We start from the raw sequence: 24,576 nt of genomic DNA, 5'->3' as shown, positions 1-24,576 counted from the left end.
ATCAGTTTGAAGTGTCATTCCTGGACAAACCAAGAAAAGTCACAAAAACAGCTTTCTTATCTCAACTTAGGCAAAGGACTGTAGGTTGGGAAGTTCACCTGGCTGTTTTAACATGCCAATTTCCTTTGGGAGTTGGAATAAGGTAAGCACAGGCAGAATGACATTTGGAAACATGTTTTTATAGCTGTAGTTGTTGACTATTGTCCTGAGGTGGGACTGTATGAGCACTAAATTGTCACGAAAAAATTGGTTAACTCCAGAGACTATTTGGAGGGGCAGGGACTTTCAACATGGGATTTCAGGATACTATCAACATACAACATACTATCTACATACAAAAGGTTAAATAAGTGAATAGAAAGAGTAACAGTTCTACTTTATTAAAATACTGAGTTTATTTCACATGTATATTTGTCTCCCCACCATTTCCACGTCTGACCACTGCTACTACTGTGTCCTATCATAACATTCCATACATACTTAAAACCAAGCAAAGGGTGGAGTCCCTTCTTTTAAAAACTAAACAGGCATTTTGGACAACACATTCTTGGCAATGGAACCTGGACAACATTTATCAAACACGGTAGGGAAAGTTCTCACTCTGCATTATAAAAAGGACAGCCAGATATCAACTGTTACAGAAATGAAATAAGACGGAAAATTTTAACAAACTGTTTAAACTATTTTCTTAAAGAGACTTCCTCCACTGCCAAAGATCTTGAATAGCCTGGAAAAAATAAAAAGAAATGTGGTTAAAGAACCACAGTATTTCACAGACATCAATAAATTAAACCACGTCTCTCTGCACTGTTCAACATCTATTTTTCATTCTACCACAAAAGACATTCACACTCCAGATAATTAAGAACTAATACTGAACAAATTTATATTCAAACCAACTTTCAAATATTCCAATTCAGACACAGAATCCCAAGATTCCTACATTAACAAATATAATTGACCAGTGTGGCCATCCAGCTGAGGAAAGACTGAGAGCAGTTTGGACAATACTGCCTCAAACTCCTCATCAGCCTGCAAATCAGCTTTGGGATTGCCCATCAACCAAATAAAAACTCAGGACAGAATTGAATTTATTCCTTTATCTGGGGAGGAGGATGATTTACCTAAATCACATCACTAATTTTACCCCAGATGGGAATTTCAGTCTCCTGCTTTATGGAAATTACTTTCTTCAACTGTCCACGGAACAGTCAATGAGAACTGCTAAGCGTTAGATTCACATACTGACATTACCTACTAAGACTTGCTCTTTGTATCGAGCTGGTGAAGCACGAAACACAACTCCCCATTTTTCCATAATTCACTACCGTTTCATATTCATGATTTAGAAGTATCATTTACTTAAAAAAGCAAAAACCACTCAATTCCTATTTCCTTTAACATGATTCTACTTGTTCAAGCTGGTAGAATATTTACTTAAATCCTTCAAAAGATAACCATTTCAAAGCAGTATATCACATACATACATAGTTCTCCACTTAAGCTTTGAATTTATTAATTTTACTTTATTTGAAAGGCAAAGAGATATCTTCCATCTGCTGGTTCACTCCCCCAAATGACTGCCAAGGCCAAGGCCGGGATAGGCCAAAGCCAGGAGCTTCATCTGTCTCCCACAGGAGTGCACAGGCCTAAGCACTTGGGCTGTCCTCTGCTGCTTTCCCAGGCCAGTGGCAGGGAGCTGGATGGAAAGTGGAGCAACCCAGACTCCAACAGATACCCATGGGATACTGGTACTGCAGGCAGCAGCTTTACCTGCTATACCACAATGCAAAAAGACTGAAGAACATTAAATGGCAAATAACACAAATGTCTCCTAATCATTAACTTCAAACAATATGAAGGCTGTCATTTGCTCTAACACAAACAGATGCTGCCGGATTAGCATTCAGTAGGCTATGGACAGGACAGCCCAACACCTTCTGCAGATCACGTTGCTTCATTCAATTCTGCAATAACAGCTTGCACCTTTACATACAAGTTCAACAAAACTTCTATTTGTAGTTTCTACACAAAAGCAGCACAATTTTGATTAATTCTTTAGTAAGAGTTTTTGCAAGCATTTGCTATTGTTTCTTAAGTCCCATCTGGAAGAGATTTTAGCTGCCAAAGCCTTAAAAGTCTTTTGAGAAAAATATTGCACAAGCAAGGAGCTGTATGTTACTTGTGCCTAATCTTGCCAGAAAAGCAATTTAGAGATGGTGGGTCTCTACAAGCTAAGCATCCCTTATCTGAAATCCCAACTGCTACAAAATCCATAGCTTTGAGCACTGATCGTTCAAGGACATTGGATTTGATTCTTAGATTTGGAATGCCTGAAGGTTCCAATATCTAGAAAGATGAAATTTGATACTGTTCAGTTGCAAAGGCCAGTGGGTATGAAAGCAACATAGGTCCCAAGTGGGTGACAGGAGCTGTCACCACTACCTCCCAGGATCTACATTTGTAGGAAGCTGGAATTGGGAGCACTCAGAGTAAGGAAATCAATCCAAGTACTCTGATATGGGGTATAGGCATCCTAACAGCTTGGTTAAATGCCAACCTCAAGGAGCTTTTTATGTTTAATAACCTAATATTCACAGAAATCTAGTTTCATACCAAAGAAAATCAGCAACTGTAGAATTTGAATCAATTCCATGTTCACTCAAGGTTGACTACACAACTAACCATGAACAGGGCTGAATTGAAAGAACTACAAACCCAGAAACTAAGTCAAGTTGTGTTGCCATTCACACGATTCTTAAATGATAAATAGTGTGGCAGGAAAAGCTAATTGAAATTTTTAAGGCCGGCACCGCGGCCCAATAGGCTACTCCTCCACCTAGCAGCGCCGGCACACCGGGTTCTAGTCCCAGTTGGGGTGCCGGATTCTTTCCCAGTTGCCCCTCTTCCAGGCCAGCTCTCTGCTGTGGCCAGGGAGTGCAGTGGAGGATGGCCCAAGTGCTTGGGCCCTGCACCCCATGGGAGACCAGGAGAAGCACCTGGCTCCTGCCTTCGGATCAAGCGCAGTGCACCGGCCGCAGCGCACTGGCCGTGGCGGCCATTGGAGGGTGAACCAACGGCAAAAAGGAACACCCTTCTCTCTGTCTCTCTCACTATCCACTCTGCCTGTCAAAAAAAAAGAAATTTTTAAAATTTATTGAAAATATTTAGACTTAGGAGCCCTCCACAAAGACATAAAATTAAACACAGCACCTGTCCTGTATATGCCTAATAACCTTATCTAATTGCTAATTTTAGTCAGCAACTAAAAATCCAAATCCAAAAAATTAAGCCTACTAATAACACCTATACAATTATAAAATTCAGCGGCTAAATTTGGTTAAGACTTGGGACACCTGTGTTCAACACTGGAAAACCTCTGGGTTACTAACTGCTTCCTGCTAATAAGTGCCCTAGGAAACCAGGAGGGGAAGTCCAGCTTCTATCTGGCCAGCCTCAGCTATTGCAGGGATTCGGGTACTAACCTGTGGATGGAAGATTTTTGCCTTTCAGTAAACTACAGAATTAACTCAAGGGATTCAAAGATCTAGGTAAGTGCAAATTTTGGAAAAAAAATGCATGGGCTGGCACAAGTTTATATTCAATTCCATTTTTCTACAAACTCCTCGAAGAACTCATATATATAGCAAGTACAATTTGGCTTCTTGCTCTCTGAATTTTATCCTTTAGGTTGATTTTAGCAAAATTGTCTTCAGCTCCCAAGAAAGCCAAGAGCAGACTGCTCCAGACAGCCTAACAGAGCAACAAGGAAAACCACAGCTGGTTTCCTTAGCCAAGACAGCGCCAGAAGTAAAACTGGGCTCAGTAATCAAGAGGTAATTTACCAACTATATAAAAGCTGAGAAAAACGTACTAAAAATGTTATCTTCCCAGCCTCTGCCAACTCAGTTTTTAAGAGTTTCCATGTTATTTAATCTGACGTATTGTCTGTGGTCAGGAGCCTTTTAAAAGGAGCCAACAGTTAAGAGACTAAAGGAACAAAAGGGGAATCTTGATGAATCACCCAAGTCTGGATTGAGTCACAATGCAGAAAATGCAGTTACCTCCTGGTCAGTCATCCGGAAGCAATTCTTCACATAATTGATGAATTTGGCTTCCACTTTGGGAAGAGAACCACCCTATTGAGAAAGAAGATTAAGGATAAGTACAGTAACATGTTGTTTAACAAAGCAACTGTTAGGAAGATCTGCATGCTATTACATGAATTAGTTTATTCCTTATCCCTTTAACTTTACGGAACAGCTTTTAGGTCTAGGACATATAGTGGGCAGCATAGACTTTCAAAGTAGTCCCCCTCTACAGACGCCTTCAAAGATCCAAATCTTGCCAGGTAGTCACTCTAGGAATAAACATAGGCTACACTTGAGGTGCTTCAGGTATACAAACAAGCAACCACCTTCTACCACCCAGAACCAAATAAAAACGCAATCCCCTTTGAGAACTACATCACAAGTGACCAAAACTGTGTAATATAACATTTAATATTCACCAAGAACTTAGGTCCAGCACAATAACCTGGTATCAATTTAGGCAATGAGATGTTGAATGGCGAAATCCTAACATCACTAATTTGTAACAAAAATTGATCATTTCCTTCAAATTTTGGCTGCAGTCAACAAAGTGTTAGCAATACTTGTATTACCAAAATTTAAGACACTGCAAGCACTGCCAACACCTTAAACTGTTCATACTTAAATTTACCACTTAGGAAACATTTTGAATTTTTACTGGCTTTTCTTGTATCCTAAATACCACCTTTCATGCATTTTAAAGAAGGTTCCCAAATGGCAAACGGACCAGGCCTAACACCCAGAAAATAAACCTCACTGCAATCATTTTCATTTTTAAATTATTGTCACATACATTCTTATTTTATCAATTCAAATTTATTAAACAGCTAAGGAAATACAAAAGTAATTAACACATGGTTAAAGAGATGAGGAATATGCACATGTAATAGAAAGCAATGTCAAAGGTTTCACTGAATCACAGCAGTCACAGCAAAGTGCTAAAGGAGATTGCTTCAAGCCTGGAAGGGAGTATGGATGGCATATCAGGAAAGGGGATTGAGATTAAAATAGAAGACTTCAGTCTCGACTGTTGATGATACTCTGTATGGACTATATTTGTTTCTCCTTTTCCTCTCCCAATCTTTGGGCTTAATTAACCAGTAGTGCCCAGCAGGACTGTTCAATTCGCCTGCAATTAAACCAAGGAGATAGGACCGCATTAAAACTGAGAGGAGGGACTTCTCAAAGATGTCATTTTAGCACCGTATGCAAGGGACAACATTCCCAGAAACTGGATTCTTAAGTTATTATTCATAAAACTAATGCTGCTATGAAATGCAATTCTAAAACATGTGAACCCATTATTCCATACTCTACACGCATGTCCTGAGTTCACTGTTTTAATCTCAAATCGTGAAGGTAGTAGGGCAAGAGCTGACCCTCTCTTCACAGGTTTCCACTGACAGAAAGACTAAATGTAAGCATATTGGTCACTCAAATTCATAATTATATAGTATGTATTGGTTAGTAATGCCTTGCTGTAAAGGGCAAAGAGAATTGACTCAGATTGCCAGAAAATGCTGAGTTTTATTCACAATAATGCCAAGCAGGACCAACACAGAATTTCCTACTTTTCTAGCCATCTGCAAATTAACTGAAGATTCACACGCCCTCTGCTGGTTCTAAAAGGGATACAACAACCAGAGAGCAGAAATTTTCTTATCCGTGTCATTTTAACATCTAAAAGTCAGAATTTATCTTGCATCCAACGTGCTTATTTTCTTTACAATGTTAAATTTAGCACATTTAATTTCACTTATGCAAAAAAAATCAGACAAACATAAATGAATATAGCTAACTAGTTCTATTTTAGTAATCCTTTCTCTTGGAAAATTCACATCATCATGAAACAGGTTAAGTACATTAAAAGGCTAAAAAAGTGTAATGTTTAGTTTATCCAAAACCCAGAAAGGTTGTTTGAGGGGGGGATAGAACCAGCTAGTTTACTCACTTTTTCTATACTTGCTTGCATTTTTGCTTTAATGTCTTCTACGGAAGTAGGTCCTTTTGGTGTTTTAGGAGTTTTTTCCTGTTTTTTGAAGGATTCTTGACCCTGGGGAAAAATTTGAATGCCCAAAAGTTCATTAATATTAATGTATATAATATTGATAATATTGACCCTACAGTCCCCTCTATTACAATAGCAAGCATATAACCCAGAGGTGTTTCCATATATTCACGCTGCACCATACTGTTTGAAATAATTAGGAATAACTTGCATTTGCATTTATTTAGTTCAAAAGAATGAAATCAATAGCTGGATGCCTGGTGTTCACACCCCAGAGAATTCACCTTCCAAAGGTAGACGGTGGCTTCTAGCTCTACTGGATACCAACATGTAGACAGGGCTCAACCTCTGCTCTGTGCCACTACGTGTACTTTCAATAATGAATAATCCTAGGGCTGGCACTATGGCACAGTGGGCTAAGCCTCCATCTGCAGCATCGGCTGGTATCCTGGCTGCTCCTCTCCCAACCCTGCTCTCTGCTATGGCTTAAGAAAGCAATGGAAGATGGCCCAAGTGTTTGGGCCACTGCACCTGCATGGGGGACCTAGACGCTCCAGCCTTCCTATCAGCCCAGCTATTGCAGCCATTCAGGGAATGAACCAGCAGATGGAAGACCTGTCTCTCCTGTTTGCAACTCTACCTCTCAAATCTTAAAAAAAATCCATACGCCTTATAAGAAATCACTTATGTGGCCAGTGCCGAGGCTCAATAGGCTAATCCTAGAACCCCGGGTTCTAGTCCTCGTCAGGGCACCGGATTCTGTCCCGGTTGCTCCCCTTCCAGGCCAGCTCTCTGCTGTGGCCCAGGAGTACAGTGGAGGATGGCCCAAGTGCTTGGGCCCTGCACCTGCATGGGAGACCAGGAGAAGCACCAGGCTCCTGGCTTTGGATCAGCGCGGTGCGCCGGCCGCAGCGGCCATTGAGGGGTAAACCAACGGAAAAAGGAAGACCTTTCTCTCTGTTTCTCTCACTGTCCGCTCTGCCTGTCAAAAATTAAAAAAAATAAAATAAAAAAGAAACCACTTATGTAAATGTAACAAAAAGCTATGGTGGCTCCAACCCCTACCCCCGGAATCCTAGGAGCCACCTCTCCAGTATGTGGAATGGAACAATGAATAACAAGCATTTCTTCCCTCTTGACTGTATACATTTATCCACTTACTTTTGATCTTGGTGTTGATGGTTTTGAGTCTTTCCCATTCTGGTTTGATTTCTGTGCATTTTTGGCTGGGGTATCTCGTATAGACTGAAAATGGAAAGCACTCTTAATCAGAGGTCCCACAACAAAATCTATCAGTTCAAATAAACTGTGCCAAATCCCATAAATGCAGCATTTCGTCAGAAGGTTACCAAAGGCTAACAAATTGTGGGAAAAGGCCATGAATATCATTCCCCCCTTTAATGTTTTCAGTACAAGGCCATATTCTCTCCTTCCATGCACTACACAACAGATAAGCTGTCATTTCTGACAACCTTATAGCACTGTACTTACTTTCTTCACTGGAGCTTTTTCTTCAGTTTCCTCATCATCAAAATCATCATCATCATCACTAGAAATGAAATAAGGGAAAATATTTAAGAACTTCCAAAATTTGGGGGGAGGCTAGTGAAAGAATTGAATGCATTCTCTAAGACATACTTGCTCATTCAGGCTCACTGTAACACTTTTCAGAATAGCCAACCAAATGTCCAAATGGCTGAATAGATTAAGAAAATTTGTAAACATACAATGGAATACTATTCAGTCTTAAGGAAACCCTGTCCCATGCTGCAACAGGGATGAATCTTGAGGACATGTTAAAATAGCTAGGGGCCAGCACTGTGGCAGAGTGGATAAAACTTCTGTCTGCTGTGCCAGCATCTCATACAGGTGATGGTTTGAGTCCTGACTGCTCAATTTCTGAATCAGCTTTCTGCTATGGCCTGAGAAAGCAGTAGTGGATGGCCCATGTTCTGGGGCCCCTGAACCATGGGAGAGACCCAGAAGCTCCTGGCTCCTGGTTTTGGATCAGCCCAACTCCAACCATTGTGGCCATCTGGGAAGTGAACCAGTGGTTGGAAGCTCTCTGTGCTCTGTTTAACTCTTTCAAATAAATCTTAAAAAATAAAAAAAATAAAAAAAAAAAAAAACCCTAAAGACACAAAAAATTCACAGTAGACTTAAATCTAATGACAATATTCAACAGAATCCCTACAACAATGCTGACTTCCTTGGAAAAATCTGTCCTAAAACCACATAGGGTTCTCACTTGGTGATTCAAACAGTAATCTAAGACCTATATGAATGCTGAAGCTACTAGTATATTTTCACGACCTCAGATTTGGCAACGGTGTTTTAGGTTTAACAAAAGCAAAGCAAAAAATTCTGTACTTCATGAAAACGAATTTTTATGCAAAGGCTACCACCAAGTTACTGAAGATGGCAGAAAATGGCAGAAAGTATTTGCAAATCACCTAAGGTACTTGCTTCCAGAATATAAAGAACTCTAGCAATTTTTGAATGAGCAAGGGATCTGACCAACATTTTTCTCCAAAGATATACATATGGTATATGTCCATCACCAGTCACCATGGAAATGCAAATCAAAACCACAATGATACTATACACCAGTGGGGTAGGTATGTATACAACCCACCACTGGCAGGAATCATTCAGGCACTTAGAGGAACTGCCAGGCTTTTTTTTCCCGAAGAGTTAAACCTCCAGTCACCATTTACCCGAAACATCTAGAATAGGCAAATCTACAAATATAAAGACCAAGTTCATTCGTTGAGGAACATGAGGAGTCACAGCTAAGGGAAATGATTTTTTCAGTTACACCATTTTAAAATGATTTGTGCAGCTAGTGACGTGGTGTCGCATCTACTCCACTTCAGATACAGCTTCCTGATAACGGCCCAAGAAAAGGTTCAAGGAGCTGGTGATGTGCCGCAGTGGGTTAAACCAGCTGCAGTGCCAGCACCCCGTATGGACTCCAGTTCAAGACCCAACTGTTCCACTTCACATCCATCTCCTCTGTGGCCTGGAAAAGCAGAAGATGGCCCAAGTCTTTGGGCCTCTGTGCCTTCACGGGAGATCCAGAAGAAGTTCCTGGTTCCAGCTGTTGCGGCCACTTAGGTAGTGAACAGATGGAAGATTCTCTGCCTCTCTAACTCTGCCTTTCAAATAAAAAGTTTTAAAAATAAATCGGTTTAAGACATAAAAGAATCTGTCTTTAAAAAAAAACTTCAAAAGGCCAAGTTTTAGACACTTCCCACTCACTGATACTCCTGGCTCTTGGCTAGGCTCCACCCTGACTGCTGTAGCCACTTGGGGGCAAATCAGTGGATGTTAAGATCTGTTTCTCCCTCTCTCCTTAACTCTTTCAAATAAATGTAAAAACAGAAAATTGTTTTTAGGTGATGGCTGCACAGGGTGTTGATTCCAGGATCCAAGTATTCCACAATCCAGGGATATTTAAACCACTTATAAGAGTGTCCGCATACATATACACATACATATACTCCAAATCACCTCTAAGTTACTTCTTACACCTAACAAAAATGATGAAAGATTAAAAATCAAGTCTGTATTCAGTACAGAAGACACTGTCCAACAATACTAGTATAGAATCCAGATATAAATTTCAACTAAGCTGTGCCATACCCTTTCCATCCTCAAAAGAGGATCTCCCTTTCACCTTGTTCTTTGTTCAAAGTCTACTGCCAATTGGCTATTTCATCTTTTCACATCTTAACCATCATCCATGCCATGCTCTTAACCCTCAGCCCCCTTGAGGCAACCATGACGTCCCTTAGCACACACATGCTTTTGACTACCCTCTCCTCTATTCGAAAATGTGCTGATTTGGACCACCCATACTTTACTTTCTCCCTAAGCATTATCTACTTACTATATACACAAAGGGACAATTCCGACACTGTGGTTACATTTTAAAAAGTAAATCTACTGGGGCTGGCACTGTAGCACAGCAGGCTAAGTCTCCATCTGTGGTGCCAGCATCCCATAAGTGTGCCAGTTTATGTCCCAGCTGCTCCCCTTCTAATTCACTCTCTGCTTATGGTCTGGGAAAGCAGTGGAAGATCGCCCAATTGCTTAGGCTCCCAAACCCACATGGGAGGTCGAAGAAACTCCTGGGCTCATTGCTTTGGTTCAGCCCATTTGGGGAGTAAGCCAATAGATGGAAGGATTCTGTCTCTACTTTCCCATTCCTACCAATGCTGCATGCTCTACTCTTAGGAAAAGCCACAATGCACAGCAGCATTTTAAAGGCTCAGTCCCAACATTTTTTTGCTGACAACCACTGACCACATGAATCCCTTTAATTATGAACTATTGCACAGAATAACTCTGGTAAATCATTTCCATAAAATTACCACCCATGCACATAAAAGCATGCTACTCACTCTTCATCATCATCATCGTCGTCGTCGTCATCTTCATCATCTTCTTCAGCAGCAAGCTTTACTTTTTTCTAAAAAGGAAAATATACTTATGAGCAAATGCTGATTGTTACCACCTAACAAAGGCTGTAATGCAAATCTGCAGTGAAATGACATCTCTACCTGTGGCACCTTGCTGCCACCTCCAGGGGCAGATCGTTTTCCAGATATACTTAATAGCTTCACATCCTCTTCCTCCTCGTCTTCTGATTCTGCATCTTCCTCCACAGCTAAAATAAAATTATCAGACATTTATTTTAAAACTCAAACAAGAATCATTCAGGAAAAATAAAGATTAATACTATAGAATGCTGAACACTTAAAAATCCAACAAAAGGACAGCAAATGGCAACAGAATTTTTTAAAGGATTTTGTTGTTAAACATGCCCTTACTATCATTAATTTAAGGTTCTCACTGGAACTCACTATAAACAGTAATAGTATAACCAAGCCTGGTTTAAGTACAAACCAGAAGCCAAGCAACTGCAGTATATGATATATATATATATACAATGCAGTATATGAAAAGAACATACCTACTAAGTGCTGTCCGCTAATATGCACAGGCCCTGAACCACACTTCAACCTTAAGACCACAGGTGGTGTTATTTCAAAGCCCCCAAGGGAAACCTAAAATGGAGATTTAAGAACAGCATTACAGGCAAATCCACACACCAAAATAAACCAGTGAGTCTGTTTCCCCCTCTATTTAACAGCAGAAACCTTTTTAACAGCTGACCATTCAACTCTAGTGACAGAAACATGTAGCTATGACTAATGGGGTAAAGAAGCACCAAATAAAATTCCACTTTCTAGGGCCAGCACTGTGGCAAAGTGGATGAAGCCGCTGCCTGTATTGCCAGCATCCTGTATGGGCAACTGCTCCACTTCTGACCCAGATTTCTGCTATGGCCTGGGAAAGCAGGGGACACCTGGAGGAAGCTCCTGGCTTCAATCAGCCCACCTCCAGCCACTGCGATCACTTGGGGAGTGAACCAGCATTGGAAGACCTCTCTTTGCCTCTCTGTAACTGACTTTCAAATAATCTTTAAAAAAATTTTTACTACTGCTTGTAGTAACCTAAATACCTGCATTAAAACAGAACTAAATCCTGACATAAAATCCCAAATCCAAGCACCCTTACCGTTGGCTGTACAGACATTTTCAGCGTTGCCAGTGTGACTTTAATCGGGCTGCCTTCATAATTCATTGCCTCTGCTTCAACAATGTGCAGTTCATCCTTGGCACCAGCGCCTAAACTGACCTGTGAACAGTTTGTAAACTTTAATTTCCAACTGTTTTACAATCCTGCCTCGGAAATCTGTGTTTAAAAATACCAAATATGACTTTTATCATTATTTCCAACTTGTGCCAACACTACCTTCAAGTTTAGTAAGATTGGCAAACCAATTTCTCATGTTCAGTAAACTTGAAGAAATACTTAAAAATGCACACATATTATACAGAACACCTATTAAACACCCACTACAAAGCTGAGTAGGTTCGTCTGGCAGACACCCTAGAGATCTTTCATGATTCAAATGAAGCAAGATAATAAAACGGTGACTTGACTTTACCAGATTACCAGGTAGCAGTGAACATGCCCAGCTTTTTAATCAAGTTTATTGATGAGGTATATACAATATCCAATCATAAAAACTCTTATAAGCAGAGAAATAGGGGACAATTAAATTGCTGAAATCAAGAAATGTTTATTTTAAAAGCTTAAGTACCGTTCTTAAAGATAACTGGTGCTCATTTTCATCATTGTCCACTTTAAAGTGATAATCTTTGTCAGCCTTTAGTTCACAACCTGTAAAAGAAAAAAGCAATTCTAACAAGCAGAAAATTAACAAAGCTAACCTTTTAAGTAGTTTTCCTCTACTTTAGCTACCACAGAGTAGGAAGAATGGTCTCTTTCTGGTTTCCTCAACACTCATTTTTAAAAATCATTTAAGGTCCTTACAAGTCTGTATTAGTTGCATTTTCATTACAGTATTTTTCAATACACTGAGACAAGCACTACTACTTCTGCAGACATATCAATAATGAAGCCTAATATATAATAGTTAATTCCCAACCATTTAAAAAACTGGAATTATCTATCTAAACTCCCAATAGTGGAAAATTAGCAATGAGAATGGTTTCTCAGATGAACAGCTTTCATCTACAGAGAAAAGTACCAACATAAAAGAATCAACTTGTAAGGGTCAATATTCCAAAGTGATGCACATTAGAAATAGAGGCAACAGACACAATCAAGGACACTTCCAATATAAAGGGCCAAAAAAAAGAATTATTGTTTATAAAATCACCAGAAACCTCTAAAAATGGCTAAGAATTAAGTCCTAAAGTGCACTACCGTGCACATTATCTACTCCCACTCCATCGGGAAACTGTTTTAATTATTGCCAGAATAAAAATTTACGTGGTTACACTTCACTCCCATTCACAATAGATACTTAAGCATGCTAGTGCTAACAAACCTCAACATGGTTTGTAAACTAGGGGTAGGATTAGCATCTATTTCCATGTCTAACCAACAAAGGGTTCCCAGAATTAAGTTCTACTGTAATTCCTTAAAACTATGCATACATAGTAGTGTGAGTTCGCGGGGGACGGGGGCGCTGTGGTTCCCAATCTCTGGTTACAACCCGAGAACGTTGGTGAACATAACAAAATCCATGCTGGACTACCTCCGCTACACCCTTCCTGGAAAAAAAATAAGCCTCACTTATGAAGCGCTGGCTCTGCAATCAAGGATTTTGTTTAAATCTGGTTTTTAAGCGCAACCTTAACCTAATTACTTCTCTGAGCATCAGACCTGTATTGTGGTTTAGGTCCGTCTACCAGCTGAGGCAGAAAGAGGACTCTAAAAAGGCCAGTTACGGTACAGTTGATGCTGCAGACGCTGGACAAAGACTTCCAGAATCCTAGTTCAATCCGCCACTACACCTATCACTTCCCGCCCAACAGTCTCAAAGCAGCCACAGGACCCCTGGCTGGGGCGGGGGGTGGGTGGGTGACAAGATGCCAGAGCCCCGGATGTACAGCCCACACCCCCTCCCTTCCCCCAACCACGTGGCAACCACGTGCTTCGGGCGGTCGCGGCCTCCTCAAGCCCCGCCGCACATCCCCTCCCCGGTTCACTGGCTGAGGCACCCGAGCTGTCTCCGGGCCCGGAACTCTGGATGAGGACGCCAGGCTGCACCCACCTCCTCCTCCAGCAGGGACTTCCACGCCCCTCCATGCACCCCCCCCAACCTCCTGTAACACGGCCTAGCAACAAGCCAGCCGACTTACACACTACGGGACAAAAAATCACGCCTGGAATCCTACTTCGCAGCCCAGGCAACGCCGAACCTTCAGACGGCCTTGGGCCATGGCCCGCTCACGCCCCAGGCCGGGGGCCGCCGCTCCTCCCCACCCCTTTCACACGGCTCACTCTCTGCTCCCAGCTCCCACCCCGCTCAGCACCAGGACGCCTGCGGTCTGCTCCCTATTCTCTCCGGCCTCCAGTCTGCCGGCCTTTTTCCAACAGCCCGGGCCTCAGTCAGACTCCCGCCGCCCCCTCCCCCCAACCCTTAAAGCCACCACCAGGCCCTGCTCGGCCTCGCTTCAACCCCCACAATAGTTACCGAAAAGATAGTTCTGGGGCCTCAGGGGGCTCATGTCCATGTCCATCGAATCTTCCATGAGGCGGAGGGACGAACTTGGGTAGGAGAGAAAGCGGACGGAGATTAGACGCCCACTGCTGCAAAGAACAGCCGCGCAGGACGGAATCACGCCAGGGAAAGGACGCGGGCTCCCCGCTAGTATATATAGCCACCAGAAATCTCGCGATAGCTTTCCAAGTCCCGCCTCCGCGCGCGTGCTCTTCAGCCCCTTCTCGCAGTACGGTCGCGCTGCTGCGCAAGCGCTCTTCAACACACTCCTCTCTACCTCTCCCCCCACCTCTTCCAGGTACTTCGCGGGCTCACACCGGGCACGCGCACTCGAAACCCTGCCCCACCCCTCTGCCGCCGTCGCCGATGCGCAGGCGCGCTTTCCCCTTGCGGCGCGCGCTCCCCACCTCCGGCGGTTCCACGTCCTCTCCGGTTCCAGCGCGTCGGCTTCGCGCCAAGAGCCTGCGCAGCCCACCCTGCAAGATGGCGACAGCAGGCCTTCGCTGTGCTGGATGCGGAGGCTCAGGCAGTCGGGAATAAGCCAGAAAGCAGCTCCATTCTCCTTCCTCCATCCCCTCGTCTCCCGCAAGCCTCCAAGATGGCATAATCAGCGCGGGATTTTGACCTGCCCGAAAGCCTGGGCTCGGAGCTAATGGCTTCCCCACAGCTAGTCTCAGGTGCCAGAGCGGGAGAACGAGTGGACGACGGTTTTTATTCTTTATTGGCCAGACTTACAGGACTCTGTGTTCTTATAAATCCGCCCTTTCTGAGGAAAAATCAACAAAGTCCTCATTTTTATGGCAACTTGGGGCCACACGGGGACCGAGTCAGCCGCCTCCGCCGGTGCAGCCTCTGGGGATGTGCACTTCCTAACCTTTAACATTCCCGGCGAAAGGAAACGTTTGACTCGATTTAAATGCAGGAACCTTAATTCGAATCTTTGGAAGGCAGCCTGGGAATTAGCATTTTAAACTACTTGACAAACACGTAAGACCTCACAGACCCTGAGCGCTGGGCTTCTTAAGGAATTTTTTTTTTTTTTTTTTTTTTTTTTTTTTTTTTTACCTCAATACATCGAATTAGGAAGTACTGTGATGGTGGCGCCGGTTTGAGGTTTGAGTCCCGGCTGCTCCACTTCATCCAGCTCCCTGGTAATGGCCTAATGTCCCAAGTCCTTGGGCCCCCGCACCCACGTGGGAGACGGGGAAGAAGCTCCTGGCTCCTGGCTTTGCCTGGTCCACACCGACCATTGCAGCCATTTGGGGAGTGAACCAGCGGATGGACGACCTCTCTCTCTCTCTCTCTCTCTCTCTCTCTCTGCCTCTCCCTCTCTGTAATTCTGACTTTCAAGTAAATAAGTAAACTTTTAAAAAAATGTTTTGGATAGATGTTTGTCTATGGTAGTATAATGTAGGTATGTTATAATTTATTTGTTCCTCCATTGATAGGCATATTTTCTACCTAATTTTACTAAAAATATTATTTAGGTAAACATCTTTGTACCTATATTTTTATGGATATCTGAAAGTAGTTTAATAGAATATAGCCTAAGAAATGGACTTCCACAGTAAAAGGATGGGTACTTAGGAATATATGTACATACACTCAGAAATACTTCTTTTATTGTTTAAGTAAGATCACATTTTATCCAGTGTCCTCCAACTTTATTAACGTAGCTTGGTAGACATTAGCCTATCTGTGTGCCAGTGGTCAAAGAAAATGGGAATTTTTTGAAAGTGGGAATATTTGTGTGATGGCACAAGGATACAGGCCTTGGAAACAAACCAACATTTACATTTCAAAAGTCTTGCTATGGGTCAATAGTGTGCTTGGGTGGGTCCTACTCCTCTCCTTGGGGGCAGTTTAGTGGACTAAGCTAATCCCTCTGGGAGGGATTCCATGCTCAGAAAGCCCTCCACCCAGCAATACCCCTGAAGGGGTGTGGGGAAGGAAAAACAAAGGGCCCACACTCACATGGATAAAAACCAGTTTCAGTGCAGACTGGGCTCAGTTGTTTGCAGAGATGCTTGGCTAGCAGGCTTACTGTCTCAAGTCTGAAGGCAAGAACCACTGAGCAGCTTATCTCAGTGACCCCCTCATGGGGCTTAGTTGTCTTGCCGTGACATCATACACAGGGACCCATGGGACTCCTTTTCCACACTCTACTCTTTTTAGGGCTTGCATGGTATCACATTGGATGCATTCTTCTTAAATCCAAGCTTCTCTTTTAATTCTTCATTTTAAAACACATTTTACGATAGAAAATGTTCAAATCTGAACAAAATAGGATCCATGAGGAACACCCATATTTCCACCACTTAGCTTCAACAATTATGTGGCCAATCATGCTTCATATGTATTATAATTTATTTACACACACACACACACCCTTCCACGCAACTTCCTCCTCTCCTTTTATTTAAAAAAAAAAAGCTTTATTTATTTATTTGAAAGACAGAGTTATAGAGAGGTGAAGGCAGAGACAGAGAGGGGTCTTCCATCTGCTGGTTCACTTCCCATATGGCCACAAGGGCAGGAGCTGGGCCAATCCAGGAGCTTCTTCTAGGTCTCCCACGTGGGTGCAGAGGCCCAAGGACTTGGGCCATCTTCTACTGCCTTCCCCCGCCATAGCACAGAGCTGGGTTGGAAGTGGAGCATCCGAGACTCGAACTGGTGCCCATATGGGATGCCAGCACTGCAGGACGTGACTTTTCCTGCTACGCCACAGCAGCAGCTTTACTCACTACACCACAGTGCCTGCCCCCGTCTTCTCCTTCCGCTGGGTTGCTTAAAAAAAAATTCCAGGCAGGTATCATTTCACCTGGAAACACTTCAGTGTGTATTTTTAAAAGACAATTTTTTAAAACTTAGCCACAATGCCGTTATGATACAAAGCAAAAATTTAAATCATTGCTAATATTATGAATTATCCTGTTCAAATACTCCCTGCAGTCTTTAGCAGTTGATTGGCTTGAACAGGGATCTAAGCAAGCTATACACATTACATGGATACATTTAACAGTTTAACACATGTCATTTAACAGTTTAACACATGCCTATATCCTCTGAATTGTCCATAAATTAGTAAATCCAAGAGCCATACCGTCAAATGCAGAAGCCGCTAACTCCATATGGTATTTTAAATGAATTAAAATAAACTAAAATTTAGAAATCAATTTCTCTAACCGTGTATTCAATAGGCACCTGTGGCTAATTGCTATAGTGGTAGATGGCACACAAAACATGTGCATCATCACGGACAGTTCTATGGGACACCGCTCATCTAGATTGACTAGACTCATGTTCACTTTCATGGCAAGAAACTTTATAGAAGGCGAGAATCCATCCTTTTGTGCCAAAGGGTACATTCTGTCTGTCTGCTTCTCTTTCTGTAATAAGGTTAAACTCAGTGGAGCGGGCATTGTGGCCAAGTGGGTTTATGCCATCCCTTGGGAAGTCCACATCCCAAATCAGAGGCACCCTCATCCCCACCCCTTCCCGACTACTCTGCATACCAGAAGTTGGGGATGATGGCTCAAGTACTTGGGCCACTGCCACCCACGTGGGAAACCTGGATAGAGTTCCCAGTGCCTGGCTTAAACTGTCCAGCCCTGGCCATTGCAGCCATTTAAAGAGGGAACCAGTGGATGGAAGATTCTCTCTCTCTCTCTCTCTCTCTCTCTTTCTCTCTCTCTCTCCTAGTTTCTCTGTAATCTTTCTTTTTTAATGAATTTTAAGGTGCTGGCATTTCTGAATCACTATTTTTTTTTAAGATTTATTTATTTATTTGAAAGTCGGAGTTACACAGAGAGAGAAGGAGAGGCAGAGAGAGAGAGGTCTTCCATCTGCTGGTTCACTCCCCAGATGGCCGCAACGGCGGGAGCTGTACCGATCCAAAGCTAGGAGCCAGGAGCTTCTTCCAGGGCTCCCACGTGGGTGCAGGGCCCAAGGACCTGGGCTATCTTGTACTGCTTTCCCAGGCCAAAGCAGAGAGCTGGATTGGAAGTGGAGCAGCCAGGTCTCGAACCGGCGTCCATATGGGAGCCCAGCGCTTCAGGCCAGGGCATTAACCTGCTGCGCCACAAAGCCAGCCCAGTAATGTCTTTCAAATAAATGAAATAAATCTTCAAAAGAAAGGAAAGGCAGGAAAATAAATTTTTATTTACTTAGTTTCAGAATAATAAGGTAGAACCCTACATGATTCCAAAGATGACCAATTTTTTAATATCTATATATGCACATGAATTTTTATTTATTTATTATAAGATTGTCTTTATTTGAAAGGTAGAGTTACAGACAGAGAGAGGGAGAGACACAGAGAAAAGTCCTCCATCCACTGGTTCACTCCCCAGATGGCTGCAGCCGCCAGTGCTGGGCCAGGCTGAAGCCAGGAACCAGGTCTCCCATGCGGTTACAGGGGCCCAAGCACTTGACCATCCTTCGTTGCATTTCACAGGTCATGAGCAGAGAGCTGGACTGACAGTGGCATAAACTGGCACCCATATGGGATGCTGGTGTCACAGGTGGAGGCTTTAACCGCCACGCCTCAGCACCAGCCCCTTTGGTAGCTGTCTTACATGGGGGCATGATAAAATACCCCACATTCACTTTGTACATTTCCTACTCTAACATAGTCTCAGCCATTTCTCTAAGGACTCTGATTCCATTAGTGGGAATTGGTCTTAGGGACCATATTCTGCCTTTAAACAGGGTTCTTTGCTATTGCATTAATTTTTCTAGGATTTTCTATGGACAGCTAGGAAATATTTTTAGATAAAAAGTCATCTCTGGGGAGGGCATTGTGGCACACTGGGTTAAAGGCATCTCATATCAGAGCACAGGATCGAGTGTCAGCTCCTCCACTTCCCATCCAGCTCCGTGCTAATGCACCTGAGAAAGCAGAGGATGACAACCCAAGTGCTTAGGCCCCTGCACCCATGTGGGAGACAGGGCTCCCAGCTTTGGCCTGGCCTATTCCTGGGCATTGTGGCTATTTGGGGAGTGAACCAGCAGATGGAAGATCTCTCTCTCTCTCTTTCTCCCTCTCTCTCTCTCTCTCTCCCCGCCCCCCTTTCCCAGCACTCTGCCTTTCAAATAAAATAAACCTTAAAAATAAGACATCTACAGGGCCAGCACTGTAGCATAGTGGGTAAAGCCGCCACCTGCAGTGCCAACATCCCATGTGGACACCAGTTCGAGACCTGGCTGCTCAACTTCCGATCCAGCTCTCTGCTATGGCCTGGGAAAGCAGTTTTAAAGGCCCAAGTCGTTGGGCCCCTGCACCCACGTGGAAGGCCGGGAAGAAACTCCAGGCTCCTGGCTTCAGACCAGCGCAGCTCCAGCTGTTGCTGCCACTTGGGGAGTGAACCAGCGAATGGAAGACCTCGCGCGCGCTCTCTCTCTCTCGCTCTCTGCCTCTCCTCTCTGTGCTCTCTGCCTCTCCTCTCTGTACGTAACTCTTTCAAGCAAAATAAAAAAATCTTTAAAAAAAAAAAGTCATCTACAATTGTCATTGTTTGCATTTGCTTTTATTTCCTTCATTTAGCAACACCATTCATAGCACAATCACATTCCATATTTTAAATTTTTGTAAAGATTTGTTTGTTTTATTTGAAAGGAAGAGTTACAGAGAGAGAGGTCTTTGAGATAACATGTTTGTGGTTTTATTAAAAAGGCTGCTCCAAAGAATACAAATAAGGAGCCTAGTGGAGAGATACAAAGGGCTGGGCGTGGAAGCGCCCTGAGCACTGGAGCTGTGACCATGGCCTTGGGTGCCACCTCCCAGCACGTGATGTTCCCGTTCCTCTTTCTGGAAGCCCGCATGTGTTCAACTGCTTGCAAGCCTTGCAAGCCTTGTCTTTTTTGGTGTCTACAGAGGCTTTGTTACCTAGGCACTATTGAATAACTTATGGACCAGGGGCAAGGTTTAACCTCCAGCCTCTGTAGCATCCACGGAGGTTGGGAGTGCGGCTGAACTCTTAACCTTCTAATCTTGCTTGGTCATTCCAAGTGCCCATCCTCCATCCTGAAGTTACCTGGGTGCTGTCAGTCACTGGTCAACCCACCAAAGTACAAAATGACACTGTCGGCCGGGTCGCAAGGCGGAGGATTAGCCTAGTGAGCTGAGGCGCCGGCACACTGGGTTCTAGTCCGGTAGGGGCGCCAGATTCTGTCCCAGTTGCTCCTCTTCCAGGCCAGCTCTCTGCTGTGGCCAGGGAGTGCAGTGGAGGATGGCCCAAGTACTTGGGCCCTGCACCCCATGGGAGATCAGGAGAAGCACCTGGCTCCTGCCATCAGATCAGCGTGGTGCGCCGGCCGCAGCGCGCCAGCTGTGGCGGCCATTGGAGGGTGAACCAACGGCAAAGGAAGACCTTTCTCTCTGTCTTTCTCTCTCACTGTCCACTCTGCCTGTCAAAAAAAAAAAAAAAAAATGACACTGTCAGGGCCAACGCTGTGGCATACTGGGTAAAGCCACTGCCTGTGGTGCCAGCATCCCATATGGGTGCCAGTTAGAGTCCAGACTGCTCCATTTGTGATCCAGCTCCCTGCTTATCCATCTGGGGAAACATTGAAGGATGGCCCAAGTCCTTGGACCACATGAGAGATCAGGAAGAAGCTCCCGGCTCCTGGCTTCGGACTGGCCCAACTATTTGGAGAGTGAACCAGCAGATGGAAGATCTCTCTCTCTCTCTCTCTCTGCCTCTCAACTAAATAAATAAATATGTAGAATAAGGGGGCGCCAATGCTGTGGCATAGTAGGTTAAGCTTCCACCTGTGGCGCCAGCATCCTCCACGGGTGCCAGTCCGAGTCCCAGCAGCTCCACTTCCCATCCAGCTCTCTGCTATGACTCTCTGCTATGACCTGGGAAAGCAGTAGATGATGACCCAGGTGCTTGGGCTCCTGAACTCACATGGGAGACCCAGAAGAAGCTCCTGGCTCCTGGCTTCAGATTTGCCCAGCTCCAGCAGTTATGACCACTTGGGAAGTGAACCAGTGGATGGAAGACCTCTCTTTCTCTCTCTGTCTCTCCCTCTCTGTCTGTAATTCTGTCCCTCAAATAAATATAGAATATGAATAAAGGGGGAAAAAGGAACAAAATGATACCATCACTCCAGAGGGTCCATGGATGTGAGGAACTGTAGACAGGGAATGGAGGACAAAGGGCAAATTCAGATTTCACCGACCCTTCCTTACCATCTTGTCCCATTTGTAGCGGGTTTGAAGATGTCTTAGTTTCAGGCATTCAGAAAATTACATGAGATCTTAACCCTTATCTCGGGCTCTTGGCTCAGGCTCCAACCTGAGGAAAATAGCTCACATGACTCACCTCTTTCTAGGCAGACCACACTTACAGGACTTACTAGGATGTAGCTAAACCAGTCTCACAGCCTAATGCCCACCCAGACTACAGAAGCGTCCCCTTATGTGTGGTTGCATTTTCCTTCTTCTTCTTTTTTGTTTTTAAGATTTATTTATTTGAGAGGCAGAATTACAAACAGACAGACAGAGAGACAGAAAGGTCTTCCATTTTCTGGTTCACTCCCCAAATGCCTGTAAAGGCAGGAGCCAAGCTAACCTGAAGCCAGAAGCCAGGAGCATCTTCCGGGTCTCAAGCACTTGGGCCAAGTTCTGCTGCTTTACCGGGCCTTTAGCAGAGAGTTGGATCAGAAGTGGAGCAGCCAGGACTCAAATCAGCGCCCGTATGGGATGCTGGCACCACAGGCAGCAGCTCAGCTTCCTACAACAGTTTTAGTTTCCCGTGGTTAATCAGTCTGAAAATAAATTTTAATAAATTGACATATTTGGAGTAAGCGAGAGAGACCACACTCACATAACTTTTATTGCAATACATTGTTCAAATTGTGCTACTTTATTATGAGTTCCTGTGTTCCTGCCACCCATGAAGGAGACTGGACGCAATTCCTGTCTTCTGGCTTCAGTCTGGCCCAGCCGCAGCTGTTAAAGGCCATTGGGTAGTGAGCCAGTGAATGAAAGATCTCTGTCTCTCTCTCTGCAGTTCAATAAATAAAGAAATAAATCTTTTTTAAAAAATCAGTAACCATGATAAATAATACTTTAATGCAATATTTAAAAATTCAAAATGAATGCAGAAGAAATCCAAGATGACAAAACATCAAAAATGTGAACTCATGTCATTGCTATGCTGATCCATACTGGAGCTTGAAGCAAAAGGGAAAGTATGTCCCCCATCCCATACAGGATTTTTTTTGTTAAAGATTGATTTATTTATTTTGAGAGAGAGAGGCCGGCGTGCGGCGCCGGCACCTCGGGTTCTAGTCCCATTTGGGGCGCCAGATTCTGTCCCAGTTGCTCCTCTTCCAGGCCAGCTCTCTGCTGTGGCCCGGGAGTGCAGTGGAGGATGACCCAAGTGCTTGGGCCCTGCACCCCATGGGAGACCAGGAGAAGCACCTGGCTCCTGGCTTTGGATTGGCACAGCGCGCTGGCCACAGCGGTCATTGGGGGATGAACCAACGGAAAAGGAAGACCTTTCTCTCTGTCTCTCTCTCTCTCACTGTCCACTCTGCCTGTCAAAGAGAGAGAGAGAGAGAGAGAGAGAAAGAGAGAGAGAGAGAGAGAGAGATCTTCAATCTGCTGGTTCACTCCCCAGATGAGCAGCCAGGACTTGAACCAGCAGCTATATGGGATGCAGGCAGGAGTTTACCAGCTATGCCACAACTTCATCTCCCACCCCCTCCCAACAGGATTTTAAATTAGTTTGGGGGGCCGGCATTGTGGCATAGCCAGTAAAGCTGCCACCTGCAACATGAGCATCCCATATGGGTGCTAGTTTGTATCTGGCTGCTCCACTTCAAGCCAACTCCCTGCTAATGGCCTAGGAAAAGCAGCAGAGGATGGCCCAAGTGTTTCAGCCCTGCCACCCAGGTGGGAGACCAGAGGAAGCTCCTGGCTCCTAGCTTCCACCTGGCACAGCCCTGGCTGTTGTGGGCATTTGGGAAGTGAACCAGTAGGTGGGAGATCTCTCTTTCTCTCGTTGTCTCCCTCTCTCTGTAACTCTGACTTTCAAAATAAATAAATGTCTTTTTAAAAGAATAAGCAGATAGAATAATTTTTGACAGCTAAAATTTTCCCAGAACATTAAGATTGTTGAACAAATACTGAAACGTTGAAAAGTGAGTCCACTAAAACTCACATTATCAGGGCATGCGCTGTGGCACAGTGAGTTAAGCTGCTGCTTAAGATGCCAACATCCCATATAAGAGTGCAGGTTGCATCTCGGACACTCTGCTTCCAGTCCAGTTCCCTGTTTAATGTGCCTGGGAAAGCAGCAGAAGATGGCCCAAGTGCTTGGGCTCCTACCACCTGTGTGGGATAGAAGTGCTCTCTCTCTGTCGTTCTGCCTTTCAAATAAATCTCAAAAGTTTATTTTAAAACAATCTAAAGATCTTTTTTTATACCCAAGCAGAGCCTTCTGCGGACTGACCCACCTGTGAACCCACCAGTCACAGGACCCAGGACACAGAAACATCCCAGCGTGTTTTTCTCAAGTGGCTTTCTACTGCGGAGGGCAGGCCTTTGCTCTGGACCCCTGGGCATCTGCATTGTGGCTCTCCCATAGGGGTCTGAAAGCAACTTCACAGGGTGCCTTATCTACTGCAGATAACAAACAGGACCTAGCCCAGGGCAAGCCTGCTCCCGGCCCCAGAGCTCTTTCCGACTCTGGCATCCTTCCAAGGCACCTGTGGCTGAGGCAGAACAACATTCCTAGTGCAGGACTTGCTGCCTCCACACCGAGAGCCTGTCAAGACTGTGCCTCTTAGCAGAGGGAGTTGGGGGGAGGGGGCAATGGCTTGTCCTTGATCTATCTCCCCACAACTCCCGTATCACTGCCTAAACACTTCACTAGCATACGTCTGGGAACTTCTACATTGTGTAGGATCTAACTCCCAATGCTTTGGGGCACATTTATCTTACCAGAGCATCTAAATATTTGCTGTTGCTTTGCTGGCTGCAGCCTCTCCACTCCAGGAACACTGTGGTCTTGACAATTGTAACAAACCTCTGGGAGGCAGGTACACCTGGTGACCATCCCAATCTTGCTGCCCATTAGGCAATTCCACCCACCTTGCCTTCAGGCTCTGAGAATTCCCACCCAGTGGGCAGGGACTTGGCACAGTGGTTATTTGGGGGCCGGCGCCGCGGCTCAATAGGCTACTCCTCCACCTAGCGGTGCCGGCACACCGGGTTCTAGTCCCGGTCGGGGCACCAGATTCTGTGCCGGTTGCCCCCCTTCCAGGCCAGCTCTCTGCTATGGCCCGGGAGTGCAGTGGAGGATGTCCCAAGTGCTTGGGCCCTGCACCCCATGGGAGACCAGGAGAAGCACCTGGCT

The 24,576-nt window shown here is 44.4% G+C and overlaps 1 protein-coding gene across 3 annotated transcripts; it reads right to left on the bottom strand.

Annotated features, from left to right (window-relative positions):
- Nucleotides 1-373: 373 nt before the first annotated feature.
- Nucleotides 374-14,570, bottom strand: NPM1 (nucleophosmin 1). 3 transcript variants are annotated; one of them, XR_011389100.1, is made up of 11 exons: nt 14,180-14,556; nt 12,275-12,354; nt 11,686-11,805; nt 11,078-11,171; nt 10,665-10,771; nt 10,506-10,573; nt 7,591-7,648; nt 7,261-7,344; nt 6,043-6,144; nt 4,065-5,220; nt 374-727 (listed from the first exon to the last, which is right to left on the bottom strand). XR_011389100.1 is itself a non-coding variant. In XM_008255384.4 (11 exons), exons 1-11 carry the CDS (start codon nt 14,235-14,237, stop codon nt 689-691), a joined length of 885 nt encoding a protein of 294 aa, XP_008253606.1. In that variant the 5' UTR covers nt 14,238-14,570; the 3' UTR covers nt 374-688.
- Between the last annotated feature and the right edge of the window lie 10,006 nt (nt 14,571-24,576).

Source organism: Oryctolagus cuniculus, chromosome 6, assembly GCF_964237555.1.
Source record: "Oryctolagus cuniculus chromosome 6, mOryCun1.1, whole genome shotgun sequence".
NCBI lineage: Eukaryota > Metazoa > Chordata > Mammalia > Lagomorpha > Leporidae > Oryctolagus > Oryctolagus cuniculus.
Note: the sequence above shows the minus strand (reverse complement) of the source record. Positions and strands in the feature narration are given on the sequence as shown.